At 41.1% G+C, this 27141-nt stretch overlaps 1 protein-coding gene across 1 annotated transcript; it reads left to right on the top strand.

Annotated features, from left to right (window-relative positions):
• Positions 1-7728: 7728 nt before the first annotated feature.
• TMEM123 (transmembrane protein 123) lies at positions 7729-23975 on the top strand. Its single transcript, XM_058045750.1, has 6 exons — positions 7729-7812; positions 12633-12701; positions 14815-14877; positions 19323-19520; positions 20886-21039; positions 22138-23975. Exons 1-6 carry the CDS (start codon positions 7749-7751, stop codon positions 22160-22162), a joined length of 573 nt encoding a protein of 190 aa, XP_057901733.1. The 5' UTR covers positions 7729-7748; the 3' UTR covers positions 22163-23975.
• The last annotated feature ends 3166 nt before the right edge of the window (positions 23976-27141 follow it).

Raw genomic sequence — 27141 nt, forward strand, 5'->3', positions numbered from 1 at the left:
AGGCTACTTCCATAGTTCCAACAGCTCAGGGTTCATACACGTTGCAAATCACCTCTAAAAGAGGATGGATAATTAATGGTCAGTATTTTCCAGTGAGCTATTTGCTCCCACAATAAGATGTCTACAGTACAGAAATGTGGATGTGGGATGCTCTGTACACACTCCCTGTATGTAAAATGAGGAATGAGATCACCTATTTGGAAGTGTCTGCCAGCTGCGCAGATCTAAGCTGCTTGCCAGATCAGCTCAATAATTTCTCCATGTTCTCTCATACAACCTTTAGGAAAGCCCATGCAAATTCCACCCACCATTACACTGCCCATCTTCATATTCTGGTTTAACACTGGATTTCAACAAAAAGGTGCTTAGGAATCCAGCATACCTATCACTAAATGCACTAATCCTAACCTTTGCACACTGTTATCCTGAAATTTTTATTACCCTGCTATCTCTTAGTTCTAATTTCTGTTGTAAATCTTTCAGTTGTTAGCTGTGCTTTCATCATGTTTATATGGTACCTAAAATGATTTGCCCTCTGTTCTGTTTGTTTGGCCTCCTTGTTATTAAAGAGGAGGAAGCAATAAAAAATAATATTCACCCCTTTCCCACAAATTAATTACACCTTAGAAGTAGTACCTTGGCACTAGTTTATTTAACAATTTAAAAAATCACCTAGCAAGAATAACAGTGTGAATACCCTGGAAGTGCCTGAGACAAACATATTGATCTTAAAAGGATCCTGTGTCCAGAGTATTTTTGTCAACTTGACTGACATTCCTCCAGGCACCTGGAGCTTCTGCACTTCACATGTAAAATGTTGCCACTACATTCAGATATTTGGAAAAGCTGTCCCAAAGTACCAAGAGTTACTGATGGAAAATAGTTTCTTGTGATACTGGCTTTTGCCTTCTTGAGTCCTGCAGCACATTTTTCCAGTTCAGGACCAAAGTCTGATATTTCACCCTGGCTGGTTGAGGAAAATGTGCTTTCCAGCTGCTTTGTGTCATTGCTACAGTATTCGCCCATGTGTGCCAATATCCTGGTGCCCACAATGAGCAGTGTATCAAAACCCCAAAAGAGTTTGCAGCTCACAAACTGTTAACTCCCCTAAAGGTGACCCAATCTGCCAAACAAAATGATGGTCTAACCAAACTAACTCCAGTATAAATATTTCATCTTACTGTTATGGTAGATTTGAGCAGAAACAGAAGTAAATCCTCTGGAATCTAAAACATTTAGTAAATGAAGACTCACATTGCAGCATATTGCAGGAATGACCTAGTTCACTTGCATTTTCATAGCAACAACAGACATATCTGCAGTCCTTGCTTAAAACACATCAGTCATAATTACTATTGGGAAAAAAGGATCAGTTAAAGTGGATGAAAGCATTTTAAGACCATCAATACTGAAAGCAAGGAACTTGCTTTTAAAAAGGATCCTGTGTCCCAGAGTATTTTTGTCAACTTGACTGACATTCCTCCAGGCACCTGGAGCTTCTGCACTTCACATGTAAAATGTTGCCACTACATCTATTTGAATAAAATATATTGCAGTGCAATCTGCTCATCCATTCTGAGAGTAGCATAGTTCCCACTACAAAAGCAAGGAATTCTATGACAGACATAATTTACAGATTTTTTCAGCTGATAAATCACAAAATCTTGCTTTCAGAAAGAGTTTGGTCTGTGCTTTATACACCAGGACTGATTAATTTTTTTCAGTTGTTTTTCCTCAACAGAAATAAGAACAAACAAGAACATATATGAAACCTACTAGAAATTTCATCGTATTTCAGGATACTCAATAACATTAAAATTAAAAAATTAGGGAAAAAAGGAAAAACTTGGCAACCCTGTAGTTGAAGTAGACTGCTCAATGCTGCTTTCCTTGCAATACACTGTCACAGAGTGCTAGGCTCTGAATTAATACAGTCTGAAGTTGAGAATTCTTTGCAGCTGATCTAGAAAGCTTAGCTATTTAAAAATAAAAACAATTACATCTTTTACAATTATATCAGCAGACACTTTTAAAGGAAGCAAAAGGACTGAAAAGGAAGCTTATTAGATAACACTGTGAACAATGTATTGGTAGTAAAATTATATAATGATTTTTTTCAAATAGAAAAAGAGAAGTCTGAACGTTAGAGACTGGGATGGTACTGAAGATCAGATAGAATAAGCCAGGCTTGGCAGAGAAAATCTCATCTTGGGAATTTTTGAGTGCTTTAACTGTGGAGTTTTAATGTAGCTGTTTTTTTAAAGAAATTTTGTAATTGTTTGGGCCTTCCATCAGCCCTGGCTCCCCCAGTGCTGAGGTGTCTGTGTCACAGTGGGCAGAATGCTGGTAAGGGCCATGAGCCATGTCTTTGGGTCAGTGGGGTGAGGCAGGAGGCAGAGTTCAACCTGTGGCACATGGGCTCCATGCAGACCTCAGTACACGGTCATTTCATTCCAAGTCCACTGCTGAGATGTTTTCTTCTCTGTCTCTGTAGGTTTTCACCTAAGGCTGTTAAAGGAAAACATTTCACTGTCTTACATTTTTTCTCCTAGAAAACACCCACTGGGCATGGAATTCCCTATAAATTCATCTGAAGAAGCATATGGCTAGTATTCTGGATTTATTAATTGCAACATTACCATACAGTGCATGAAATCCAGGGCAGACTTTTTTCAACAGTTAAATAGTTTTTCTTTAATATTTCATTATATCTATTTTAACACCCTAGAATTCTCAGAAACTCATTAATCTAAGTCAATGTCAACAAGACAATACTGGTATTTTATAAAAATATATTGATAACTTCCCAAACTCATGGTTCAATCTAAGTTTTGACATGGCATGTAAGACAATTTTTTATGATTCAGGTGTCTCTGCAGTAGATTATGTCATGAGAACTGGCACAGCACTCTTTTAATTCCTGCTCAGTCGAATATTATTTGCCATCTTTCTATGATTATTTTAATTCTTATTTGAATAAAAAGAATAACAGAAATATTTGAATAAAAGAGACTGCTAATCAGATAATACAATGCAAGTAATGCAAAGAAAGAGAATACTGTCTAAAGGAGACTTACAGACTTACACTGGGAATGTAACCATCTATTGTTTTCCTTCCTTGCCCTCTGCTATGATTTTTCAAGGCACACGCCTCCCAGAAATCTCACTGCATAGAAAAAAAGTGCATAAAAATCATGTTTTTCAAAGCCAAGTGTGACACCCTCATGTCACTCAAACTGTTGAGAAAAGACATAAAACATAGAAGGACTGTTGCAAAAGATCTGTCAGATAAATATTAGTCATGTTTCCAAACCACACTCTGAAATAGCTTTTTACCTTTTTTGTTGCAAGGGCATGCCAACCTGTGAGATGACACATACTACAGCTCCTAGTAAGCTTAACAATTGCACCAGACCTAATCAGACTGGGTTCAGGATTTTTGTTATCAGGATCAGTGCAAATAGAGGCCAGAAGCAGTAGCAGCAAGACTTCATCTTGCCAAGAGTTTACCTGGCCACCCTGTCAGTGCAGTTTGTATTTGTATTATCCTGCTCCTCTGGACTCTGACAAGATCAGCAAAAGCTGCTTGCCCCACTTATTTTGAAATAACATAATCATAATTTAATATTACTTTGTTATTAGTTCTTATAATAATAAGTTTTTTTATTCTATCTACTGTTTCCTCAACCTGTGTGTTTGCTCAAGAAACGAAAAGTAGAAATCTTCCCCAATATCAACACAATATTCAGCTGGGGAAAAAAGGACAACTATTATTTTCCAGAATATACTAGAAACAGAAAAATAAGGGAAGCAAAATTTTTATTGACTTGTCTTCTGCTGACTCTTCTAGTCCCTATTTGAAACCACTTTCTGTCTAATTTTTGATTATTTTTTTTTCTCAGTAAATGGTCTTGATGTCATTAATTTTCTAGTAGGTTTGTAATGAGGTCAGATTACTATGTGGAACATTTTTTTCACAAAAATTAACCCAGCGTATGTTCATAACAGGCATGGATGAATGAGCAATGGAAACCAGGAGAGCACTAGGATCCTACTCCTTCTCAAACACAAAAGAAGAAACCAAAAAATTTAAAAAGTCAGTGAGCACAAGCCAGCCTCAGCTCCAGTACAAATACAAGAGAGCTAAATACTCCTTGCAACAGCAGTAGTCATGCAAGACCTGCAAAGGCCAGAATTAGGGCTCAGGCTCTTCTGAGCTGATGAAATTGTAAAAATGCAAAGGCAAACCCACAGATCGGTAAGAAAATCAGGATAGTTTTAGCAATGAACACTGTAAGTTGCTGATGCTTCATATGGCCACTGCTTCTGAAAAAAATATGGCTAATCGTGGTTGTGTCAATATGATTTAGAACTTAATTCCTTACTTTAAAAAAAAATTGCATGAAGAAACCCATATATGCTAATGGTCTTGATTAAGGAGATTGACACTTTGATCAACCTGTGTTGTTATCTCTCCTTCTACAAAGCTCAAGTGTTAACTCTGCATTGCAAAGAAGCAAGGATTAAAGCTGCCCTTGCTAGTATTTCAGCAAAACATGTTGCATATTCCTGTCTTTTCCTGATTGAAATACTTTGCTGTAAGCTAGCAGTGTTGCTCTAACTCCAACATCTAAGAACATAAATATTACATGGGATGTGAAGCAAGGTGTCATCTGTTATGTTTGGAATAAGGCACTTAGGGGTGAAGAATAAAAACTAATTTACAAGTGGGATCTGTACAGAGCAGACACCAAGCCAAGTACAGCCTGGGAGTGACTGCTCTGGCTATAACTTAAATTAACATTCCTTAAGAGAGCAAGACAGCTCATCAAGTATGTCAGCTAGGAGAGATGAGAGATTACAGAAGTGAACTTCCATGGCACAACAATGAGTTACTAGCTAATGGGATGTACAGAAAACCACAGCACTCATAAAACATTTACTAATCAAATACTGAGGCCAGTTTTGAATACTGACTGGAGCTGGTATTTTGGGTTCCCAGGTTTGCCTTTGTAGATCTTTCCTGAGGACCAGGTTTCACCATGTGAATAAAAAGTTTTCTTTCTTCAAGCTGGGTGTTTCTGGTCTTTCACTGATCATCCTTGTGAGTTAACCCTATGCTGGGCCTGTTTTGTTTCACCTTCGCCATCTCCCCAAAGCCATTTTATCATCTCATGAATAAAATGCATCTGAGATGTTTATGTTTAGGGTGTTTAGGTTTTTAATAATTCTGTTTAGGGTGTTTAGGTTTTTAATAATTCTGTTGTGAGGCTTTAATTTATAATCCTTGTGTGAATGTCCTAAGAGTTACACATCTACCTCAACAACACAAGAACAACTCTCACCAATCAAGGACATTCCTCTAAGAGGTCAGATTGTGCCTCTGAAAGAACTGCCTTCAGGCAGTTCCTGTCAGGACTCTGAGTGCTCTGGCAAGCCTAAACTGGTCATAACAAGCCTGATCAACCTCACCTGTGACCTCCATGCACATGTCTATGCTCATTCTCCCAGCAGCTCTATTTCAGCTCTTGCCTGAGCCTTCAGCCCCTGCCTGAGCTGCAGCACAGCTGAGCCTGTCCCCAACTGTCCTGATTTAGAGACTGGTTTTGCTAAAAGGACTCCAGACTGACAAAAGTGGTAGCCTTAAATCATGTCCCTTGGAATGACATTAAATTTATGACATAGCCTTGTTTCTAAGCCCTCTCCTGCTGTTCCTTCCCAACTGGACTCCCAGGATCAGGCTCATCACCTTGACTGGGGCTGCTGTGGGACCCTGTCACTATCACCATCCTGCCCTGCTCAGCTCCTGTGGAAGTGCACCATGTGAGCTCCTGTGGTTACCTCAGCACCCATTCTCACTGCTCCCTGCCACTGGATATCATACAGAACTGGGGGGGAAAGAGTCCTCTCACCATTTGTACATTTGTATCTCCATGTGGGAATCTGTATGGGAAATCATTATTTACACTATGTACCAAAAGCGTACGATTACTCCTACTAAGTTTTCCCAGAATGGCTCTTCCACAGTGTAGGAACATCTTCCAGCTACCCCAACACTTTGAAATTCACCTTGCACAGAACAACAAACACCAAAATTAAACAAGACTACGCAATCAACACAAGAACTTCCAGCATCTCTGCCTTACACAGCAAAGGTTCTGTGCAATTGTGCAACTGTACCTCAGTGCCTGCTAACTCATCACTTCTAGGTTAGCTACACTCCTACCTCCCACAATCCCATGACTGCTCTTTGTTCCATCTATCTTAACTGCTCTTTTCCTGCAGTTAAATTAAGCAATGTTAATTAGGATGCTCCCAAATAAATTGTTCCCTGTCTGGTTAAGCCTGGTGGTCACTGGAGGAGTGGTCACTCTTTCAGCAAGAGCTGAAAGATCTAGGTATGTTAAAGATACAGATATATCTTATATGGAGAGAGATATCCTCTAAATGTATGTTAGTTTAATAAATTACTATTGTTTTTCTCACTATAAGTTTTGCCTCTGTAACCATAGGCCCTGATACTTAGTAACATATGGATTACTAGTATTTCTAAGCTTTTCTGGAATTATGCTAGCTGGAGACACTAGTCCTACAGCTATCATAAAGAAAAGCTTTGCAGGATCATCTCAGAAAATCCACAGTAAAAAGGTGCATATTGATCCTTGGGTACCTTAGTCATGAAAACCACACAGGAAGCTCTGCAGAACAAAGGCATAAGAGAATGCTGGAAGTACAATGCATGCAGCTGTTTTCTCTGAATGCAGACTGAGGGGCCTAAACAGGCTAGAATTAAAAAGGAATAAAATATCTATTCACCACTTTCTTGCTGAGATTTACAGAGTAAATACACGTCTGCCTGCAGGGAAGTGAGCTAGGTTTCACACAGTACCCGAGTACAGCTTCACAACCTGCCTGTGAGCTCTCAGTGAGACACTTCACTCTCTCTGGCTCAGATATGTGGCTAAACATGGCAACACCGTTGTGCTGCAGCGAACATAAGTGTAGTAGTACATGCAAAATATTCTACTGTGGCTTTGCTGCTGATCCTTAATTATCCACATTAAAAATTGTCCTTTCCTCTGATAAATATTTTTCAAGTTGTTTTCACTCTTAAGAACATAGTGACAAATCCCCTTTGAAAAATAAATTCCCAACACCACGTTTATGTAAGAAGTTCTCAGGAAAAATTTGAAAGAACTGAACAATACGATTGTTCCCTTTCGCTTTTCCCCATCGCCTTTGTGGTCGGTTTCACAATTTTCCAAGCATATCAGGAAATTTCAGGCACCTCGGGAAGGCGTGCGCAGTGAATCCAGGTGTTGGTTAGGTGGATATGCTTAACAAGGAAGATAAATCCACGGAGTTGAGGCTCTGCTGGCAGATGTTGAATGGTATTTGGAAAACAGCCCCACATCACCAGCCGTGAGCGCTGTTCGCAGGCGGCGCTCCTGCAGCTCGGCCCTGTTTCCACAGGTGCTCACAGACCGCCAGAGCGCCGCTCGGGTGTCACCTCTGTAGCACCTGGTGAGGCACACGCATCTCTCCGCTTGCTAACCTCCCCTCACGGCCACCGCAGCGTTTCGCCGCCCAGCCTGCCGGAAAATGCTGGGAGAAAGGAGAGACAGAGCAGCCCACCTCGCCGCGCCCATGCCCAGCCCGGCCCCCGCCCCGCGGTCCCGCCCCGGCCCGCCCCTCGCCCGGCACGGCACAGACCGCGCCCGGCGAGCTCCGGCGGCCCCTCCGCGGCCATGCGGCTCCTCGGCGGCGCCTCCTGCGCTCTGTGGGCGCTGCTGCTGCTCGCCCGCGGCTCCCGTGAGTAGCGCCCGCGGGGGGACGGGCCGGGCTGGACCGGGCTGAGCCGGGCGGGCGGAGGGGCTGGCCCTGCGCCCCTCGCCGCCGCTCTGCCTGCCGGCTGCCGCCACAACTCCGCTGGGCCCACCCAGGCCTCGTCCCGCCGCTGGTGGCCGGAGCGGGGCCGGGGCTGCGCCCTGGCTGCCCCCGGGCGCCCCGGGGCGCGGCAGCGGGACGGGCCGGGCCGGCGGTCACTGGCTGCTCCCGAGCGGGAGCCGAGGGGGCCCGGCCGGCGTGCCGGGAGCTGTGACAGAAACGGGGAGGAGCGGGAAACGTTCGGGGTGTTTGTTAAGCAGAAACAACAACGACAGAAGGACCCCGGGCAGCGCTTGGGCTGGGGGAGCGCAGGGAGCCCGCAGGGATGCGCGGGCGCGGCCCCGCCCTCGGGAGCCGGAGCGTCCCGGGAGGGTCCGGCCGGGATGGGCCGGGAAGGGCCGGGATGGGCCGATCCCTGCCCTCTCTGCGGCTGTGCTTGGGGCCAGGGGCTTCGGGCCCAGGGCGGCGGTGCGGATGCCACAGCCGCCGCGCTTTGTCGCGCTTCTGGCAGGCGCTCGCAGCAGTGCCCCGTTGCAGTGGCCGGTTCTAGCAAATGCACAGCCTTGTGCCCGGGCTCAGAACATCACAGCCAGGGAATCAGCCTTGACAGGCATGAAATAAAGCGAGAAACGTAGAGGTCTGAGCTGCTGAAGTTGCCTTTTCAGAAGACTGAAGTGTCCCATACGGTGCCACACAATTTTCCAAAGTAAAGAAGCCAGAAGATTATGGGTACTGGAATTAACCTGCTGTAAATACTGCCGAGCAATCTCAGTCCAGCAGTGTTAATATGCTGTTGTTTAATCTGGTGAAGTTGTAATATAAATTGATTTTTAAAAAACAGAACGAGGAATGTAAACAGCTATTATAATTTCCCTTCCAAAAAGAAGGGCAAGTTGTTTTTAAAAGGAGTTAACAGGTAACTTGTTTATTGCTTTGCTAAGATCTTACGGCCTCCATTTAACAACAATAGCCTGTTATTTCATGTGATCTAAGACTGCACTGATCTGTCTCCTATCATGCTGCTTCCTGAGTGCATGTGGTGATTTAACTCAAAATACAGTCACTGCTGTCTCCTGGGACAGGGGTGCTCTCATGTAAATCCTCAAACTCAGTTGTAGTATGTGAGCTACATACTATACTATACATACATATTCCTCTGTATGTGAGCTTCCTCCGGAGCTCAGTTGTGAGATGTTGAAAGAAATTGTGCCCTTTTAAGGCTCAGTTTAATGTATCTGTTGAAATAGCTTTTATTTTTTTTCCCTTTGTCCGCTTAGAAACTTCCAGAAAGTACTGTTGAGATTTGTGTTGATTTCAGCAGACATTTGTGATTATCTAATCAGCACTACAGGAGGAAGTGTGAACCTCATCAAATACTCCAATATGCAAAAAGTGAAAGTGGCAGATGTGTCTCACTCCAGTTAATATTTTTGTGCAGACTGGTTATTTCAATATAATGCTGCTCTTTTACTCTGCTGGACAGTTGTATTTCTATGTGTCAGTCAAGCCAGTGGAAAAAACGTTATTTAACTAAAATAATATGGTTTTGAAAAAATCCTTCACACTATTATGTAAAATCCATCTGGCTTCCTGGTACCTGAGTAAGGAAAATCCCCTCTCCCTGTCAGGAAGCGGCCCCCACCCCCTTCCTGTTGTGTTGAGAAAAGGTAGTGAGTGACATCTTCCAAGAGCTTACTTGTGTACAGAACTACTCACAGTAAAAAAATCAGCAGCAGCAGCAGCCTTCAGGCCTGAAAACAGGCTTGATATTTTGATTTTAGTGTATCATATTCTCTTAGAAGAAGTTATATTCATATTAATCTAAGATCTGTGCTTTAACCGTTCCAGCATCTCGGCTCTTCCTCATCTGGGTTTCTTAGAGATTACTGAGCAAGTGGGTGACCTTTCTGATGGATTGCACATTATCAGTGCTTCTGTACTTTTGGGGTTTTAAACCAACAACAGCAGAATGACTTGGGCATAAAACTCCCCTCTGTGCCTGCTATGCATTAATCTTGAAAAGAGAAAATGCCCAAAGAGAGTTTTAAATACAACTTTTGCCATGTCCCCAAAATGAGTACGTAAAGCTGTGCTTAGTAACATTGGGAGTTCATATACCAACATTTTGTGCAGCATAAAGTTTAGCTAAGCTAGACATAAAGTGTGTGAGTCCTGAGAAAGGAGTTTGTCTTTTATGTAATGGTTGGAGTGAACAAATTGACCTTTGTCACATGCAGGTAGTTGACTGACTATTGGCATTCATTTCTACCAGGGATCAGCCATGGAGAATAGTAATTTGGTATGTGTCTAAGATGGAGACTACTGATTCCAAATGACTGCTATCCACTGTGTTGATTTTTGCAGCACCTGCCAAAATCAAGTCCATTTAACATCCTGTTCTTTTTATTTTTAGCAGGTATCAGAGCTATCCCTATCACTCACCCTGTATGTATTTGTTTAACACACAAGCACAAATCTTCAGTCTCTCCCACTTCAGCAATCCCAATTCCAGCTATGAAACTGGAATAACTGGACTGATTTTGCCCTTTTGAAAGTTTGCATATCCAGATTGTCTCCAGTTCGTGACTTCTGATGCACTAGAGCAACAAAACCACAAGAGGCCCTGAAAGCACTCAAAATGCCAGACTCTGACAGGGGCTTTCACAGGAAGCACACTTGCCTTCAGATACACCCCAGCCAGCCTCAGTTCTGTGGTTTTTTAGCTGTATCTGTGCCTGACCTTAAACAGAGCAAAACAGGGTTGTTGGACAAAACTCATGTTGATCCCTCATCTCTGTGCTTTTCCAGTATGTGGTGCTCTGATCCAGCTTTAAGTTGGGTATATCCTTGTGTTGGTTCTTTTTAGCTGTGAAAAATGAAAACAGGAGATCCTTTCTTTCTGTCCTCTCTCCTCGGGGTCACAGGGAGAGTAAACCTCAGCACAGAGTTTCTCTGCTTAAGATTCAGAGGCCTGATGTTGCAGCTGATGCTGTGGCCCCAAGAGCTCTGCTTCTGCTCGTGCACGGGATGCTGCAGCTGGCTGCTGGCTCTCTCCCCTTCCTTCCTGTGCTAGCCCATGTGTGCCTACACCTGGGCCAGTGTGGATTTCTAACCCCTGCACTTCTCCTTCCTGGAGAAGGCCAGAGCCCCTCCCTGTTTTGCTTTGGGACAGTTGAACGGTGAAGCCTGTGGTCTGGGATGAGAGGTTCTGCTTGTCAGAGCCAGCCCTGCATAAAAGGAGTCCTTTCTGCCTCCATTTGAAGTTTTCTGCTTGCCACTGCAGTGATTCATGCACCTTCAAATTCAAGGGCACAGTCTCAGGCTAGAGAACACTTTGGGAATAGTGTCATTTTAAGATGATCTTTTATCTGCCTTGTCCCATTCACTGTGATGTGTTCCAGTGTGGAATATGCTTATGCAAAATCCCATTTAAGGAGTATTTATATTCTGGAGCCAGTGCATGTTATTCAAACCAAGAAACTTACCAGTTTAACTTGGTTTGTTTAAGAAGGAAAAAAATAAGCATCTTTTAAACTGGATAAGGTCCTTGACATATTTCAACATGTGCAGTCCAAGCTGGTCTGAACCATACTGAGACAGTCCTGCCTTTACTTCCACCTCTATTTCCTGCCTGTGTCTTTCAACCAGTAATATACTGAGCCCTTTTTACTGGTTAAAAAAAATTCTCTGCAGAAAAAACCATTGTGTGCTGTTGAAGAAGGATGTAGTGTCTGTTTTGTGGTGGCTTAGCTTTCCCAGTCAGATCATTGTTTAATGTGGGGATATAGAACAGTTTTTGCAGGATTGGGTCCTCTGTGGGGAAGCTTAGTTTAGCAGCGTCCCATCCTTTGTTTGTTTGTTTTCCCTGATCTCCCTAATTAAACAGTGTAACATACTTTGCCGTGCTGCCCTTGGTCTTGATATTGTAGGGATGAGATACAATGAGTTATTTTGCCATTTGCAAACTTCACCATTTTGAGACCTTGACTAAGGTTTTGTAAGCATGGAGAAAATGCCCTATTTCTGTGATACTCAGTTCAGCTTATTTGCTTGTCTTTTACACGACACTAGGTGATCAGAACTAAACTGGTTACCAAAGGCAGAATCCACGACTGATCCTCTTGTATGTGTGATAATGTCAGTCTAATCATTCTCTGTGGTTTATCTTTAAATTTTGTCACTTCTTTGGAGGCGTGATCCTTCTCAGTCCCATTTCCCACCTGCTAAATGCTCAGTGGATGCATTAGCGTGCCCTTAGTCCCAAACTGAATAATGTAACTTCTTAGTGGAGCTCATTGTGTTATCATGTTGTCCATTTAGGGCCAGAGAAGCACCTCTGGCAAGGCCTGGCAAACTTCACAGGAAGAGGTAGCAGTGAGAAATTCTTTCTCTTCTGCTGTAGGTGATTTAGGTCAGATGTTATTACTGAAGGAATGGGCCTGATTTTTTGCCTCTTTTGGTCTCATTTCATCTTAAGGAAGATAAAAACTTGGGATGGGGATGATGGAGAAGATAAAGAGTAGGAGGAGTTTCATTTGGTGGTTGGGTAGTATAAATAATGTCACTTTTAATGCACTCAGAGCAGGCTATCAGGTGTGCTATCATGCTTCTGTATCATCATTATGACTGACTCCTGTCCATGGTAAATCAGTCATTTATATGCCCAAAGCAAGTGGCAGATGCTATACCTTTTTTTTCTTCTTCCACCTAAAACAATCTTATTATTCCTGTGTCTTTTAATATAGTTAATGAAGGGACAAACGGCACTGAAGATGTGAACAGCACTACTCCGATTCCAGGCAGTAGGTTGCCAGGTAATACTTTAGACATTTCTGTTGCTGTTCCTCAGCAGCATCAAGAAAAGCAATATGCATTGTTTGTTGTGTTCCTTAAACTGTCTTGTAATAATTTGCATTTTATTTTATTTTATTTTATTTTATTTTATTTTATTTTATTTTATTTTATTTTATTTTATTTTATTTTGTTTTGTTTTGTTTTGTTTTGTTTTACTGAATTGTGAGCAGCTGTAGGGCAGAAGGGAGGTACTCTGATTGCCACACCTATTCTGGGACAATTAAAGATATTTAAGGGGAAAGGTAAAACCCAATTCATATCCTTGGGTACCCCAGAGCAACAGAGAGAGGAGAAGTAAAATGGGAAAATATTGTTTATAGAACTAGAAACACCTGGCAACGTGAATTTACAGTTAAAAGGAGAACCAAGAATTGTGCTAGATTAGAATTCAGTGATCTTCATGGAAAGGCAAGGCATTTTTTCATTTGAGTCATTTTTGCCCTGTATTACTTCAGTCATCTCATTTACTGTTGGCCAACAATACTCTGCTGGTTAACTCACTCTGTCTTGTGTGAATTGCAGTACTGACTCACACCCAAATTCCAGGCAGTAGATGTGGCTCCTTTTTACCTGTATGAACATGCAGTCCACATCCAGAGCTGTCCCAAGGTTGCCAAAGTAAGCACTTGGAACCTGGGAAAACTGAAAGATGTGTTCTGGTTACAGTGTTGGGTCTTTGTGGAAAAAATTTAACCCCAGGCATATCCATGGCTTATGGTGGGATAAAAGTCAACATATGTAAGAGAGAATATGCTTGTAATTGTACAGTCATAGACCCTTTCTCAGAGGCAGTTAAATCTGCAGCTTAATGTCCCAGTTATGTCAGTGTAAGGGTTGATTGTGCAGTACACAGTGTGGGGGGCTACTTGGCTGTGATTATACCAAACAAAAAGCAAAGTAATGCCCTCTGTAATTTCCACCCCTCCTACCCTTTTTTGGTATGAAGATGTAAATTTGGTGCATTTGTTCTTAACCTGACCTTGCTTATAATGTAGAGTTTTAGACTAGACTTTTCCAGTGGTAAGAACAGCAGATCCATTCAGAGGAAATAGGTGTGGGTCTGCTTCTTGATTGCAGTAACTCTGTTGCTCTCCTCTTAGTCTCTGAGGTTATACTTTGTTCTTCAGCCACGCTGAAAAGCAGCAGAGCTGTTGCAAGGCACATAGCCCTGCCAGTGTTGGAGGGTGCTGTAAAAGATGACTTACTTCAGAGAAAAGAATGGTCACAGAATGAGCATTCACAACAGTGCAGAATGAAGGCGGGAAGGTATGGGCAGTGACACTCCCAGCAACAGCCCAGTAAATCTTTGCCAGGAGGAAGAGACACTTAATCTCTGAAGAAGGATGCAGCAACGTGGAGAGAAATGAGTGGGGGAGTGCCTGAGAAGCCTAGAAGCAGGAAGGAAGACTATAACGAGGAAGGAGGGACAAGAAAAAGAGAACAGGAAAAGGAGAAGTGAAACAAAGGAGAGAAAGGCCCCTAAGACTGGGTTGCACTTTATGTCTGGAAACTGGTACATTCTTGGGACTTTTTTGTGTATGCAGTAAGATGTTTCTCAGAGTATCTGTCTGCCCCTACTTGACTGCAGTATATTCCCAGTATCATCCCAGTATCATCATGCAGCAGAGATGCAACAAAATGAAAGAAAAGATCAAGAGATAGAAAATGGAACTGAAATAGAGGAATAAAAATAAAAAGCTGTCTTCCCTCATAGTGCATAAGTAGGTTAAGAAAATTAGTGACAGTATGGCTATTTTGCAGCAAACAGAATAAAACATGACATAGAAGTGGAAGACAACACAGAGGATGTGTAAAAAATCAGATGCAAGCCATTTGGGCACTGCTGTGCATACAGTGTTAACTGTGTTCTTGCTGCACTGAGATCTGGAAGCATTTTGCAGAGGGATAAAAACCATCTGCTTTGGGATGGGCTACTCTCTGCTGTATTCCCAGCTGTAGTCTCCAAGCACAGATACCCTGAGGACAGTATTGTGTTGTGGGTACCTTAATTATAGTATGTTAAAATTAACATGAATAATACTGATTTTCTTGTTGCCTTTTCTTTCCTTGAAGACAATAGCAGCTCACCCAGTGCCACTGCATCATCCACACAAACTACAGCAACACCTACAAGAGGTATGTATCTGTTCATTACTGTGAACATAGAAGTTAGTTCCAAACCCCTAACCCTGATCATACCAAATTCTAAAGAACAGGCCATCAAAAGTGGGTATTTGAGACAGGTGTTACCATTTTAAGGCTGGGAAGCAACATGTAAAACAACTCTGAAAAGAAGCTATATTGTTTCTCAAATTTAGATACCATACTTCGTCAAAAATTATATTTCTATTGCCATTTAGACACAGGAATCAAAATTTAACTTTGAGGAAGAATTGCAAGAAGTTGGGTTTTTTAAATGTTTATTCTTCATCTTTAGGCAAGCTTCTTCCATTTTCATGAAGATGAATAGGTTGTTATGCAAACAGTGCATATCTGTTTAATGTTATTTCACAATAAACAAATTTAGGGTATAATGAAATCCTGGGAGCTTGAGTTTCAAGAGTAGGACTCCATTTCTTTTTACATAAGACTCACAGGATCATCAAGGTTAGAGGAGAGCTTCAGGATCATCTGTCTAGCCATCAGTGTAGCACTGCCATAATCACCCCTAAACCATGTACCCATGGGCCACATCCAGGCTTCTCTTGGACGCTTCCAGAGATGGTGACTCCACCAGCTCCCTGCACAACTTATTCCAATGCCTAACCACTCTTTCAGTGATTTTTTTTCTAATATCCCCTGGCACAACTTGAAGCCATTTCCTCTTGTCCTTTCATTTGATACATGGTTGAAGAGACCGATGCTCACCTCACTACAACCTCATGGCACCTAATACCTCAGAAAATAAGGTATAAAGAGATCATAGCACAAAATAGTGCCATTTAAACCAGTATTAGTCAAGTGGAACAATTTGTCATGAGTATGTTTTCATTGTTCTAGCACTACTGTATTTCCTTCACAACCTGCCCAAACAACTGTAAGTAAGTTTAAAAAGGGAGTTAAAACATTAATCTCCTGGAAGAACTTGCACAGAGAGATTTCACTGCATTAGTAAGGACTGGATATAAGTTAATATCATGCAGTTGTTCAGGCTGTGGTGCACAGATAGAATATTGCATCTGAGAGAAGCTAGAAACTGGGGCTCCTTTGTGTTGAGCCATGTGAAAGCAGGGCAGAAATGTTTAGTCTGCTTAAGATGCTTTGTGTATTTGTGGAGTTTTGTGCTGATCCTAAAGTCCCAGCTATGTAATTTCATTTCTAGTACAACTCTTATATTTTGTCTCTGTAATTTCCAGATAAGCTCTGAGCTAGCACACTCAGAAAGTGCTTCTTTTTTCATTTAAGTATAAAATACTCACTTAGGGAAGGAAAAAAAAAACCAAAGGTCTTTACAAAGGTCTTTGCAAAGACCTTCCTTTTGATAGGAAGCAAGTGGTGCAGTGTCTCATTCCATTGCCTGCAGTGTAGCAGTTCAAGCATGTCTGACTTGGAAAGTCCAGAGATTTCTGTATTCTCCTTGTTTTGGCCATCCCATCCCCTAAGTGTGTGAAGCGACAGTGTTTCACCCACCCTGTGCTCCTTCTGACTTCTGCTCCAGCCCTTGCAGATTTCTTGGAGAGCTCTGAGTTTTACTAGTTTTGGATAATAACACTAAAAAGAAGCCTGAGCCCTTTACTGCTATTATTTTTTGGAGAGGAGTGGGAGGAAGGGAGTTCTTGGTGAGGGAGGCAAAAGTCTGTTTCATTCAATCATTTTCCTTGCAAGAGAAAGTATTTATTTTAGGAAGGGTATTCCATAATAATCTTGCATGTTAGCACAGTGCTTGCACAAATTGAGTTTTGTGTTTGTTGAGTTAGCAGCACATGCTGCTACTCCTTTAGTGCTCTAAGGATTCTTATCTATATGCTATTTATGTATTTTTTTAAGTTGATGATTATAGCATAGTTATTTAATACTTAAACACAGGTAGCAAACTATGTAAAATACTTGTCACTTAAAAACAAAGCATCATAAACCTGAACTATATTACTGGCATGCATCCTTTTTCAATAATAAAAAATAACTCAGGCAGTCAGGGTTTGTTTAGTGCAGTGTTTGATGAAGCCCAGCTGGTCTTTTGGGGGGAAAGTAATTAGGGCAATAAAAGATAAAAAGACAGATGTTGCTAGTAAATATTCTTTCATCTTCACTCTGTTTGTAAAATAGTACAGGTAAGATTTTTCAAAGATGGAGAGGAACAGATTCATACCTGATTCATGTCAGCTTCCCAAATTCTCCAGCTGCCTCAGGTGGCTTCCCAATGACGTTTTGAGATGACTGATGCTAAACACATTATGAAAGATAGGTCTAGAGATGAGACAGATTTTACTGTTAAATCACCAAGGGCTGTAATCTTGATTAAGTAGAAAAAAAAAGGATTGCTACTAGAAAAGAGAGGGGGGGAAAAGTAATGTGCAAATGTGCTGAAATCCCTCATAGATGTTTGGATTTTTTTCATCTTGATTCAGGTGTTCCGTAGGGTAATTTAATACCCATGGAATGAGTACCAGCTTTGTGTAACATCATTTTATAATGTTACACATCTAACAGTTAGCCATTGTATTGCTCAGAAACAGAAGGCTCTTTGACACTCAGAAATCTCAGCTCAAAAACAACCCACAGAAAACTGCTTGACACTCGTATCCAGATTGGTCCTTTTTTGGTATCACTTATGTTAGGAATGTACTTACCAGGGGTGGTTTCGTGTCACGTAACTGTAGATGGTTTCCATGTAGACATTTCCTTGCTTGCTGCCTACAATGAGGAACCATTTGATATTTATGGATCATTGTGCCTTTGGGGAGTTTTACCTGTCAGTATTAAAACGTGCCCTGAATTTTGTCTGATGTATTTTATGCATGCTTCACAGAGGAACTGAATTTTTGTAATTGCAACAAGGTAAGCAAATCAATATAGTGTTCCAATTGTTCCACCTCAATGAATGCTCATTTCAGAGGGTTTTCTGGGTTTATGGCACAATACAGTTAAAACATTAAAGAACAGGAAAACAAATTACATTTACAACGGAATCTCTGTTTTGGTATTTCAGTAGTTTTAATGCTAAATGTCTCAGAAGCGTTGTGTAGGTTAGTTACTTTCTGCATGTTTACATTGTTATATTAATGGGGTTTTTTTAGCTTTTGATGCTCATATCAGCACTGGAAGCTGTGATACTTAAATCTTAGCAAAGACAGTTTTGTATGTAGTTCTTCATGTTTTACATAAACAAGAATTTTATTCTACAGAAGCATTTTAAATGCTGTATTAAAAAAAGGCAAAAATTGGGCATCACGGTTACTCTAGAATTGAGATGAAACTATCCTCCAATTTTTCTATTTTTAGACAATTTCAAGAAAACATGGATATAATTAGATAATAGATCTACATAGATAATAGAATAGATTAGGTAATCGATAATTAGATATGATTAGATATTTGAAATTCCATGTTGAAAAGTTTTCAAGGTGTGTAAAATGAGCCCAGCTTGTGTGAAGCTATAGAAACAATATAGAAGTAGACAGCTGCAAAGGAGCTGTTTCTCTCTAGAATTCTTTCATACATAAAAGCTGTTTGCATACTACTGTTTGCTTAAAGAAATGTTTAGTTGCATAACAGTCTCATGTTTCTTGTTAGCTCCTTCTTAGAAAAATAAGTAATTGTCTTACAATCATTCTGTTTGGCTGCCTTCCATGAAAGTTCTAAGGATTTTGCTATAAATAGAAATTTCTATTATTCTTGAGTTTTGTACAATGGTATTTTTATTCTGAACAGTTCATTAGTGTTTTCTGAGGAGGGAAGGGGAAGTGTAAGTAAAAGTAAAGACACTACGTCAATGAAACTTGAGAAAAAGCATTCCAGCCTTTGTTTTAACCTTGGCAAGACTAAATAATTAACTTAAGCAGTACATTTATTTAGTTTAAATTTTATCATGTTTTATCCCTACCACATAAATTCAGAATTCTCGGTGGTATATTTTAATGTATATGGAACCCTGGTAATGCTAGTGTTTTGTTCAAAAGCAAATTAAAGATGAAATCATTACTGAAATTCTCCTGTTCTTACCAGAAAAGCTTTGTTGTCTGAAAAAGTAGGCGCTTCAAATCAAAAGTAACGCTTGATTGAGAACTTTATTGCATTTTAACATATTATAAGTTAGGCATGATTCTGTGGAACTAGGTTGTTACCAAAAAAAAAAAGTCATCACCTAACTCATGGCTCACCTAAAAGTCATCATATATTATCCATATTATCCAGGTTTTCTTTATAGCCTTTCCGTTAAATAATTCTTGACCTTGAGGCCCAGAAATCAGAAGTTAGACCTTCCCAAAGGACAGTCTGTATGCAAGCCTGGACACCATGCAGTGGCATTTTCATTGTTCCTCTGTCGTTCTGTTTGGGCATGATAAATGTGGTCTTACTGAATGAGTGTACAGTTGTTTATTTTGATTAATTTTTCTGCGTGGTATCACAAAAATTTCCAGGAGTGTCCAGCAGTACTACTCATGTGGCCAATACCAGTCAGCCCAACACCACCACCACCCCCACGTCTGTGATCCTGACAATTCAGCCCACCAAAACCAGCCAGACAGTGACACCCACCACTGCCTCTGCAGTCACATCGCCACAAGGCAACGCTACAGTGGTGACCGCTTCTAAGACTTCCTCCACCTCTGTAACAGGTGAGTTCATTTCGGCAAGCTCATTAAGGCTTGGATGCACATTCACATGGGTTGTAGATCAGTTCATTCTACAGCAGCGTCAAAAAAAAAGAAGAAAGAAGGTATTTGCGTGCTAAAAAGCAAGAGTGAAGTGGGAATTCATTACTAAGCTGGATAATGTTGCTCTGAGTACTCCGCTTACTGAGAGACTTGACAGATTTAGGGAAAAGAAAAAAAAGTGCAGTGGTCTTATCTAGCAGCCATCAGCAAGGAGATCAGCAATGCAAAGGAGAAAGCCTCAGTTTTGAATACAACTTCTGTGTTTGTTCAGCTCTCCTTTCTGCAATTTATTTGAACTCATCTCTAGTACTTCCTTTTTCACAGCTGACCTATATCTCAGAATTTGTCCACTGGCTTGGTAAAAATACTGAGTTCTGTTAGCAATGTAATGAATGTTACCCTGACAGAGAATAAAGCATGACTGTGCATGAGTCACCCCGTATGTAAAAGTTGCCAAATACAGTTTAACTGTACCTGATAATACAAAAACAGTGAGTGCAGAATTCAGTATTTCCTTGCACTTCTGAACACGTCAGGAGTGCTCACATGTCAGTGAAGCGTCATTGGGTGAGTGAAGGTGTCACCAGAAGAATTTGAGGTTGATCATGTAACTCTCTGTATGTAGCGAGTACAAATAGAACCAGGCACAGACTGGTGTGAGTTTGTAGCAGATGTAACCAGTTCTAGCTGTAGCTTATCTGAGGCCATGTTGTCTGTGTCAATGTTTGTGTCAGGCTACAGGGCTGATCTCACTTGGGACTGTGAGGGTACAATTCCATGAGACAAGGTAAAGCAATCCTGACAGCTCATTGCCACCAAGTGTTCTGCTCCCACTACACTGACTGACTTGGAGGCTGTTGGACTCCCCTTGCAGGATGACTCAGTTATGTTCATCTGGATGAAAGCAGCTTCCTTTATGCTTGGGTTCGTTTCAGGCCACCTTAGTCAGTTAAATTTGCTCATGGAGGGTATGAAAAACACTAGAACTGGCCTAAGAAGAGCAAGAGCTCCATGTGTAGAAGGAGAGGAGAGCAGGAGAGAGAAAAGGCAGGGAGAAAAAGGGGGGTGGAGAGAAAGAGCAGTTGGTCTTGCAGAGAACAGCAAGCAGTTGGATCAGCTGTGCCCATGTCACCAAAGATGGCACTTAAAACCAGAGCCCTAGGTTTGTGTGCTTGGCTTGTGTCTTGTCAGTTGATCTTGGTTAAATTTGTCTAAGTGGGTCTTTAGGTGATAAATCAATGGTGAGGGCAGGATGTACAGTAGTAGTCCTTCAAAACACAATTTTGCAAGTTCTTTAAAATGTGCCTTTTGTTTTCTTCTTTTCAGCCACATCAAAATCAGAGGCTGTCATAGTCAAAACCTCCAGATTTGATGTGGGCAGTTTTGTAGGTGGCATTGTGCTGACTCTTGGAGTCCTAGTCATTCTCTACATTGGATGCAAAACTTACCACTCTAGAAGAGGTATTCAGTACAGAACCATGTAAGTTCCCAAGGCGTTGTCCCTTGGCCATTTATTACTTTCTTGAGGGGGAAAAGGAAAACCAAATGGGTAGAATGAACTCTGATACATTTGTTTAATGTACATTATTTTAGTATCATTAAGAGATTTAACTCTGATGTTGTGTCTTCCACCACTTTTGTCATTCTTCATATGCCTCTATTCTGTGTGTTCTTCTTTTCTCTCATCTATTATATAAAATAATTCTATTCTTTTTAGAAGGATCCTTGTCTTTTAGCTAGTCCATGAATAGTTAACTTTTCATTGAAACTTCCTGCAGTTTGCAAGGTTTCTTGTTTCTCCTAGACTCTGTTTGTGTGTTCATTCTTTGGTGTTTCATCCCGCTTGCCATTAATGTGTAGTGAATTCTAATCAAAGTTTCTTACCCTTACCAATTTCTTATCTTACCATCCCACTTGCTATTATTTATGTTCTTCTCTACTCCAGGCTTCAGGACTCACCCACGTTTAGTTTAAGAACTAGGTTGCTTTACTTTTCCTCTTCAGTGTCATCCATCTCAGTCAAGAAGCCTGTTCTGAGGTGATGTCATTACAGTGTTGGGATACTGGTATCCAGGCCTTTTTTTCACTCCACCTTGACTCCTCCTTACTGGTCATGGAATGAAGCCAGTCCCTGCTGCACCATTACCCAAAATGGTGTTCATGAATGGGTATTTTAAAATTCACATCAACAGCACCTTCAAAACAAAGGGAACCCGCTGCTGAGCTTGTGCAGTCGCTTTGATGAACTTTACTACTGGTTATAGGTAAGACAGATAGGATAAACAGGCCTGAGCAACAGCTGATGTAAGAGTGCATGAATGACATGTGGAAGACAAGGTGTTAATGAAGCCAGTGAAGCTGGAGGAGTGTTGACAAAACAAAACTGTTCAGCTAAATTCAGGCTTGTCTCAGAGAGGACAGTAACTCCCAGATCAGTGTGTCCTTACTCCTTCCTAGCAAGGCATCCTGTGCTCACAAAATAACCTTCTCAGCAGCATAACCTCAGCAGCAGGTGGCTCTTTCTCATGTTGGCTGTTCCTTGTAGTGCAGAACATTAATTACTGTGTTTCTGTTACAGTGATGAACACGATGCCATCATTTAAAGGAGACTTCAGAGAAGACAATGTTGGAAACCCATCCTATCACAGCTGTTCTAACTACTGAAAGAGTTTCTTTCATGAAGATTATCACAGTCTCTAAACCTGTCTTGGGTGTTGTCCTGCAAAATGTTGAGAAGCTTTTAAACATCTTGATTTTTACATTGGCTCTTGTAAGAACTCAGCACTTTGTAGAGGCAGTATTTTCTTTTTCCAGTACTTGTAACCAGATTTAGAGAAAATCACATATTGAGTCATTTTAAGGTACACACACAGCTCTCTGAAATAGCTAATTACTAGCACAGGCAATTGCATCCATGTGATTCTAAGTAAGTTCAGGGTTTTTTTCTAAAATTTTGTATTAAATTGTATTTATTTTGAAGTTTGATGTGAATGTTAGTTTAGAAATTTCAGGTTTTGAACAACTCAATTGATTTTTAATAGGCTTCAAAGGAGGTGTGGTTAGACAAATGTATAGAAGGTGATAATGATTACTACTAAATGTCAGTCATTCGCTCACCCGTGAGCTGCAGACACTTTCCTTAATAGGCTGTATAAGGAGAGTAGCTGCAGGAAACATGGACAGAGTGGAAGTATCCATCCATAACCCTTTTCTCTAAAAGCTTCTTTTTTTCTAGCGTGTACTAATGAAGCTTGTGCAATTGAAGATTTAATGCAAATGGATAAAAGTAAATTTGCCATTATAAATATAAAAAATTCTAAAATTGGCTTTTAAGTTGAAGGTAGCAATCGCTTGGCTCTTGGTTTTTATTATTATGAAGCTGTCTGCAGTGTTTTAGCAGCATTTGATAATAATTCAAAGTTATATAAAGAAGGGAAAACCTATAAGACAGCATTTTAGCAGACTATAAACTGCATTTTTACAGCTGTTTTCAGAACTTGGTCGTTCTGCACAGATGAGCAGAGGTCTGGTCAGAAGCCCAGCTGAAGGCACTGGGGCATCTCTGAGCACACCTTCAGCTGAAGGCTCAAATGCTCTGGGGGTCCTGTGCAGGATGGCTGGTGCTGTTCCCATGTCACTTCTGCAGGTAAATCTGTCACCACTCAGGTAAACCTGCTGACTTCAGCACATGGGCTCCTGACTTCCACTGCTGTAAGGAAAACTAGAACAAGGATCAGGAAACACAGGCCTGCATCTCCTTAAGCCACTGAATGATTGTTCAGTCATGCTCAGGTTTCACTTTAGACCCATCCCTGTTGAAGAGGGTTGGTGTGTAAGGTTTGAGTGTCCTGGTTACTGCTGCCACCAGTGCCTCATGCTGGGCACAGGGGACATGGTGACAGGTGAGGAAAGTCACAGTGGGAAGTGCACACAGGTCTGTTGGGGACTGGGGAACAGGTCATCAGGGAAAATGTAACTGCTCTGGAACAGATTATTTTCTTAAGCAATAGTTTATTCTGACATGCAATGTTAAAGTGGCTGTATGGGGGTTTTTCTTTTTCACATGGAATAAGTAAAACTGTTTCTAAGGCACAGGCAACTCTAGCAAACCATGGCTTGTGAGGCATCTTAGTAGCTACTCACCTGAAAAGGGGGTAACAGGGCTGTTTCATTTTTTTACTGCATTTGAGGGTCAGAGAGAGTGATTTGAAGCAACTTTTGTATTTTTTCTTAATTGTGTTGTTTGGTGGAATATTACTGGATTTGACTTGAAGAGTTATGGAAACAATTCTTTCATGGAACTGTAATTCCTTACTTTGTAGAAATTAAGATAGTTAAGTGCAACTCAGTTACTGGGATTGTCTCACCTTTGCTGTACAGACAAATAAAATTAAATCTTTGGAGTTACAACATTAATTTCAGTTGAATTTTTAATTTATTAGCTGGTTTTGTAATTCCCTCAGTCCTTTCCAGAGTCATAACCATTTCATAAGAGCATCTACTATATATACTTTTAAATGCTAGAATACCAGACCTAGTTCATTTTTCCTAGTTCAATAATTTTTAATTTATTCTGTAATCTAATTACTACTATTAGTAAAGCAAAAGTATGGGCTTAAGACCTCAGAAGTGTCAGTGCAAAGATAAAACCAGACCTCTTTTCAGGTGTTTGGAATCTTGACAAAGGGCAGTGCAATTGATGAATTTTACTTTATCTTTGCTTTCCAACAGGAAGTGAAATCCCGGCTTTTTTACTGATTTATAAAGGGAGCTGATGCTATGGTCATTCAGCCCTTCCTTAACTGAGTTTGCTAATACTTGTAAAGATGATTCAATCGTTTCTAGTCCATCCAGTGTGTGTGTGTTTTCTTTCAGTGCTGGTGGCCAAGCAATGCAGTTCCTAATTCCAGCTGCCTTAGGAGCCCCTCTGCTGACACATCAAGGAATTGCATTTACAGGATCACGTTTTAAGCCGGCATTCAGTTTGTTATTGCAGCTCTTTCTATGCAAACATTTTACCCTTCATATTCATTGGTTTGTGCTTCATGCTAAAGTGTTTTTATTTAATACTACAGGCTGGGGGAGTCACTGACTACAGAACATGCCAGTTTAGGTTAGCTTTCATAAATGTTACTTTTGCCCTTCAAACACATCAAGGTCAACCTTACAGTCACATCTCAGGGCTGCAGCATTCTGCTTTCATCCCACAGGTCTTTCCTTTTCATGCAGCTCTCCTTTTGCCTGTATTGCAGTACCAAATCATAGCACTTCCAGCTTAATTGGTTTGATGGGGCTCTGCATCAAAGGCTTCAAGGCAATCTGGAAATGTGGTACTGTACTTGTGTTTTTATTAAAAAAAAAAAAAAAAAGCCCATACTGTTAAAGCAAGATCATGTTGCTGTGATAATATTCAGTAACTTGAACATCATCCTTTTGTAAATATTTCATACCTTTCTTCTTTGTTCAGAGCTCTTACCTACTCATGCCACTCCATTTTTACCCTGAAAAGTTACATAGCATTCTTAACAAGCTTTGTTGAAAAAGATGTAAGCAACAATGTGACAGTATTGCCAAAAGCGAAGTGGAAGGCACCAGAGACTGAAATTGCCTAGAGAACTCAAGAGATTAAGAATTTAGCTAGGATAGAGAAGCAGAGGGAATGAGAATGGACCTGTGGAGAAAGTAAATGCATTTTCTAGACAGCACTGAAGGAGTTCCAGCTGGTGGTCCTCACAGCTGCTGTGTTATTTCCAAAAATGTTGTGCTCCAGCTGGGAATACTGCTGTGCTCCGGACACAGGATGTATGCATTATTCCTTCTATCTGTATCCCACAGCAAGACTGATCACTAAACTCCAACGATCCTGAAATTCACATCCTCCACACCCACACCGTCACCTCATGACAAGCCACGGGGCTGAAACACTGATGGCCAAGAACTTGAGCTGCTCAGTCAGCAGAGCTGCACAGGATGCTGGGGGTAGGGGCTTTTTTATTGTTTAACCCAGACAGAGCCCCGGGAAAAGCTTTCAAAGAAGGAAGTTGATGCAGAATGAAGTGTGAGCATTGTCAGCTGGTTCACAAGTGACAGAAGTCACTTGACCCTCTCCCAGTGGAACACTAGGCTGTGACCCATGGGTTAACCTTTTGCCAGGGTGGTTTGCAATGTGCTACAGCCAAGCCTGACTACAGCTTTCTTCGACTAGTCCTAAGGAGACCATAAGTGCTCACGTGCACAGCATTATCAATCAGGGCACCCAGTCATTACAGCAGGGCGTAGCAGAGTCATAACTTACATCAGGCTTCCTGGCAAAACCAGGTCACAGAGTTTTACCCATTAGTTTCTAGATCAAGTTCTTCCACTTCTCAAATATGTTCAGGTGCCTAGTGCAGAGAGCCGGTGCTGTTTGAAGCTGCTATTTGAAGGGATATTCAAACATTCAGTGATGGGCTGTGTTGCAGGACCTGAGGGAGATACACACAGGCATCACAAATGACACTGAGCACTTTTTGTAAAGCCCTGAATATCCTCTCATCTGATTTATATGTAGTTAATTGCAGTGTCTGAAAAATTTCCACCCCAAACAGTTCTAAAGAATAATGCATTGCTTAAAAAGTCTGCCTGCCAGTATGTTTATTCCTATCCTCTTCCCTGCTCAGAAACAAGGTGTACCTGCTAGCAACTCCACACTCTTCAGGTGAGTCTGACCTCCTCAGCTCCCCTTGCAGGTTCATCTTAATCTGTTGAAAGTACACTTGGTTCTAATATTACTAATTTCTCACCTGGAACAAATCAATGAAATTTCCAGTCCTGAGCTTTCTTACTTAAAACGTTGTCAAAGGCTGTGAAAACTTCTTGTTGCACAAGACAGAAGAGCTTTTAGAGGCATTTCAAAACCAGAAAAGGAAAAGTGCATGAATCAAAGCTGTTTAAAACTCCATGCTAGGTTTGAAACATTTACTGTTTAAGTAATAAAAATAAATGGAAAATATGTACATGTAATAAAGTTGAACAAAAGTCTACATTTGAAAGAATTACAGCAAGCCAATCTACAGGTAAAGAATCCAGGTCTGGACTGAAGACTCTGTTATCCCCAAACTCTGTTATCCACAGTCAGGCTCTAAGTGTGGGCAGCTGTGGACTGAAGATGACTGACTTTAAATGAGAACCAGACAAACTGACTCCACCCCTGCAGGACCTGCTGCCATTAACCTGGCAGCATTCTTCCAGTGACTGACATGAATCCTTGCAAACTATCTATGAACACCTCTCTTTGGAGGTCTCCACCATGCAAGTCGAGGGATAAAAAGCTGAAAAAGGTAATGAGTCAACCAGTAAGGGAATAGGAGCTCCCAAAATATAAGCTTACAAAACAAAATCCAAGACTTCAGAGGTGCCTGGGAGATCCTATTATTTAACTGCACAATCCCTATAAAGTTCCAAACACAGAAAAGTAGCTTTTACATTTAATCCCTAGCACAGACTGTATAGCTACACTCGGTCTCATCTTCAAGGTCACGAGGACCAGGATTTCTGTCATTTGAGGAATCAATTCAGAAGGAAGTACCAGATGCTGTTGCGG

The sequence above is a fragment of the Melospiza georgiana genome, chromosome 2, assembly GCF_028018845.1.
Source record: "Melospiza georgiana isolate bMelGeo1 chromosome 2, bMelGeo1.pri, whole genome shotgun sequence".
In the NCBI taxonomy this organism is placed as follows: Eukaryota; Metazoa; Chordata; class Aves; order Passeriformes; family Passerellidae; genus Melospiza; species Melospiza georgiana.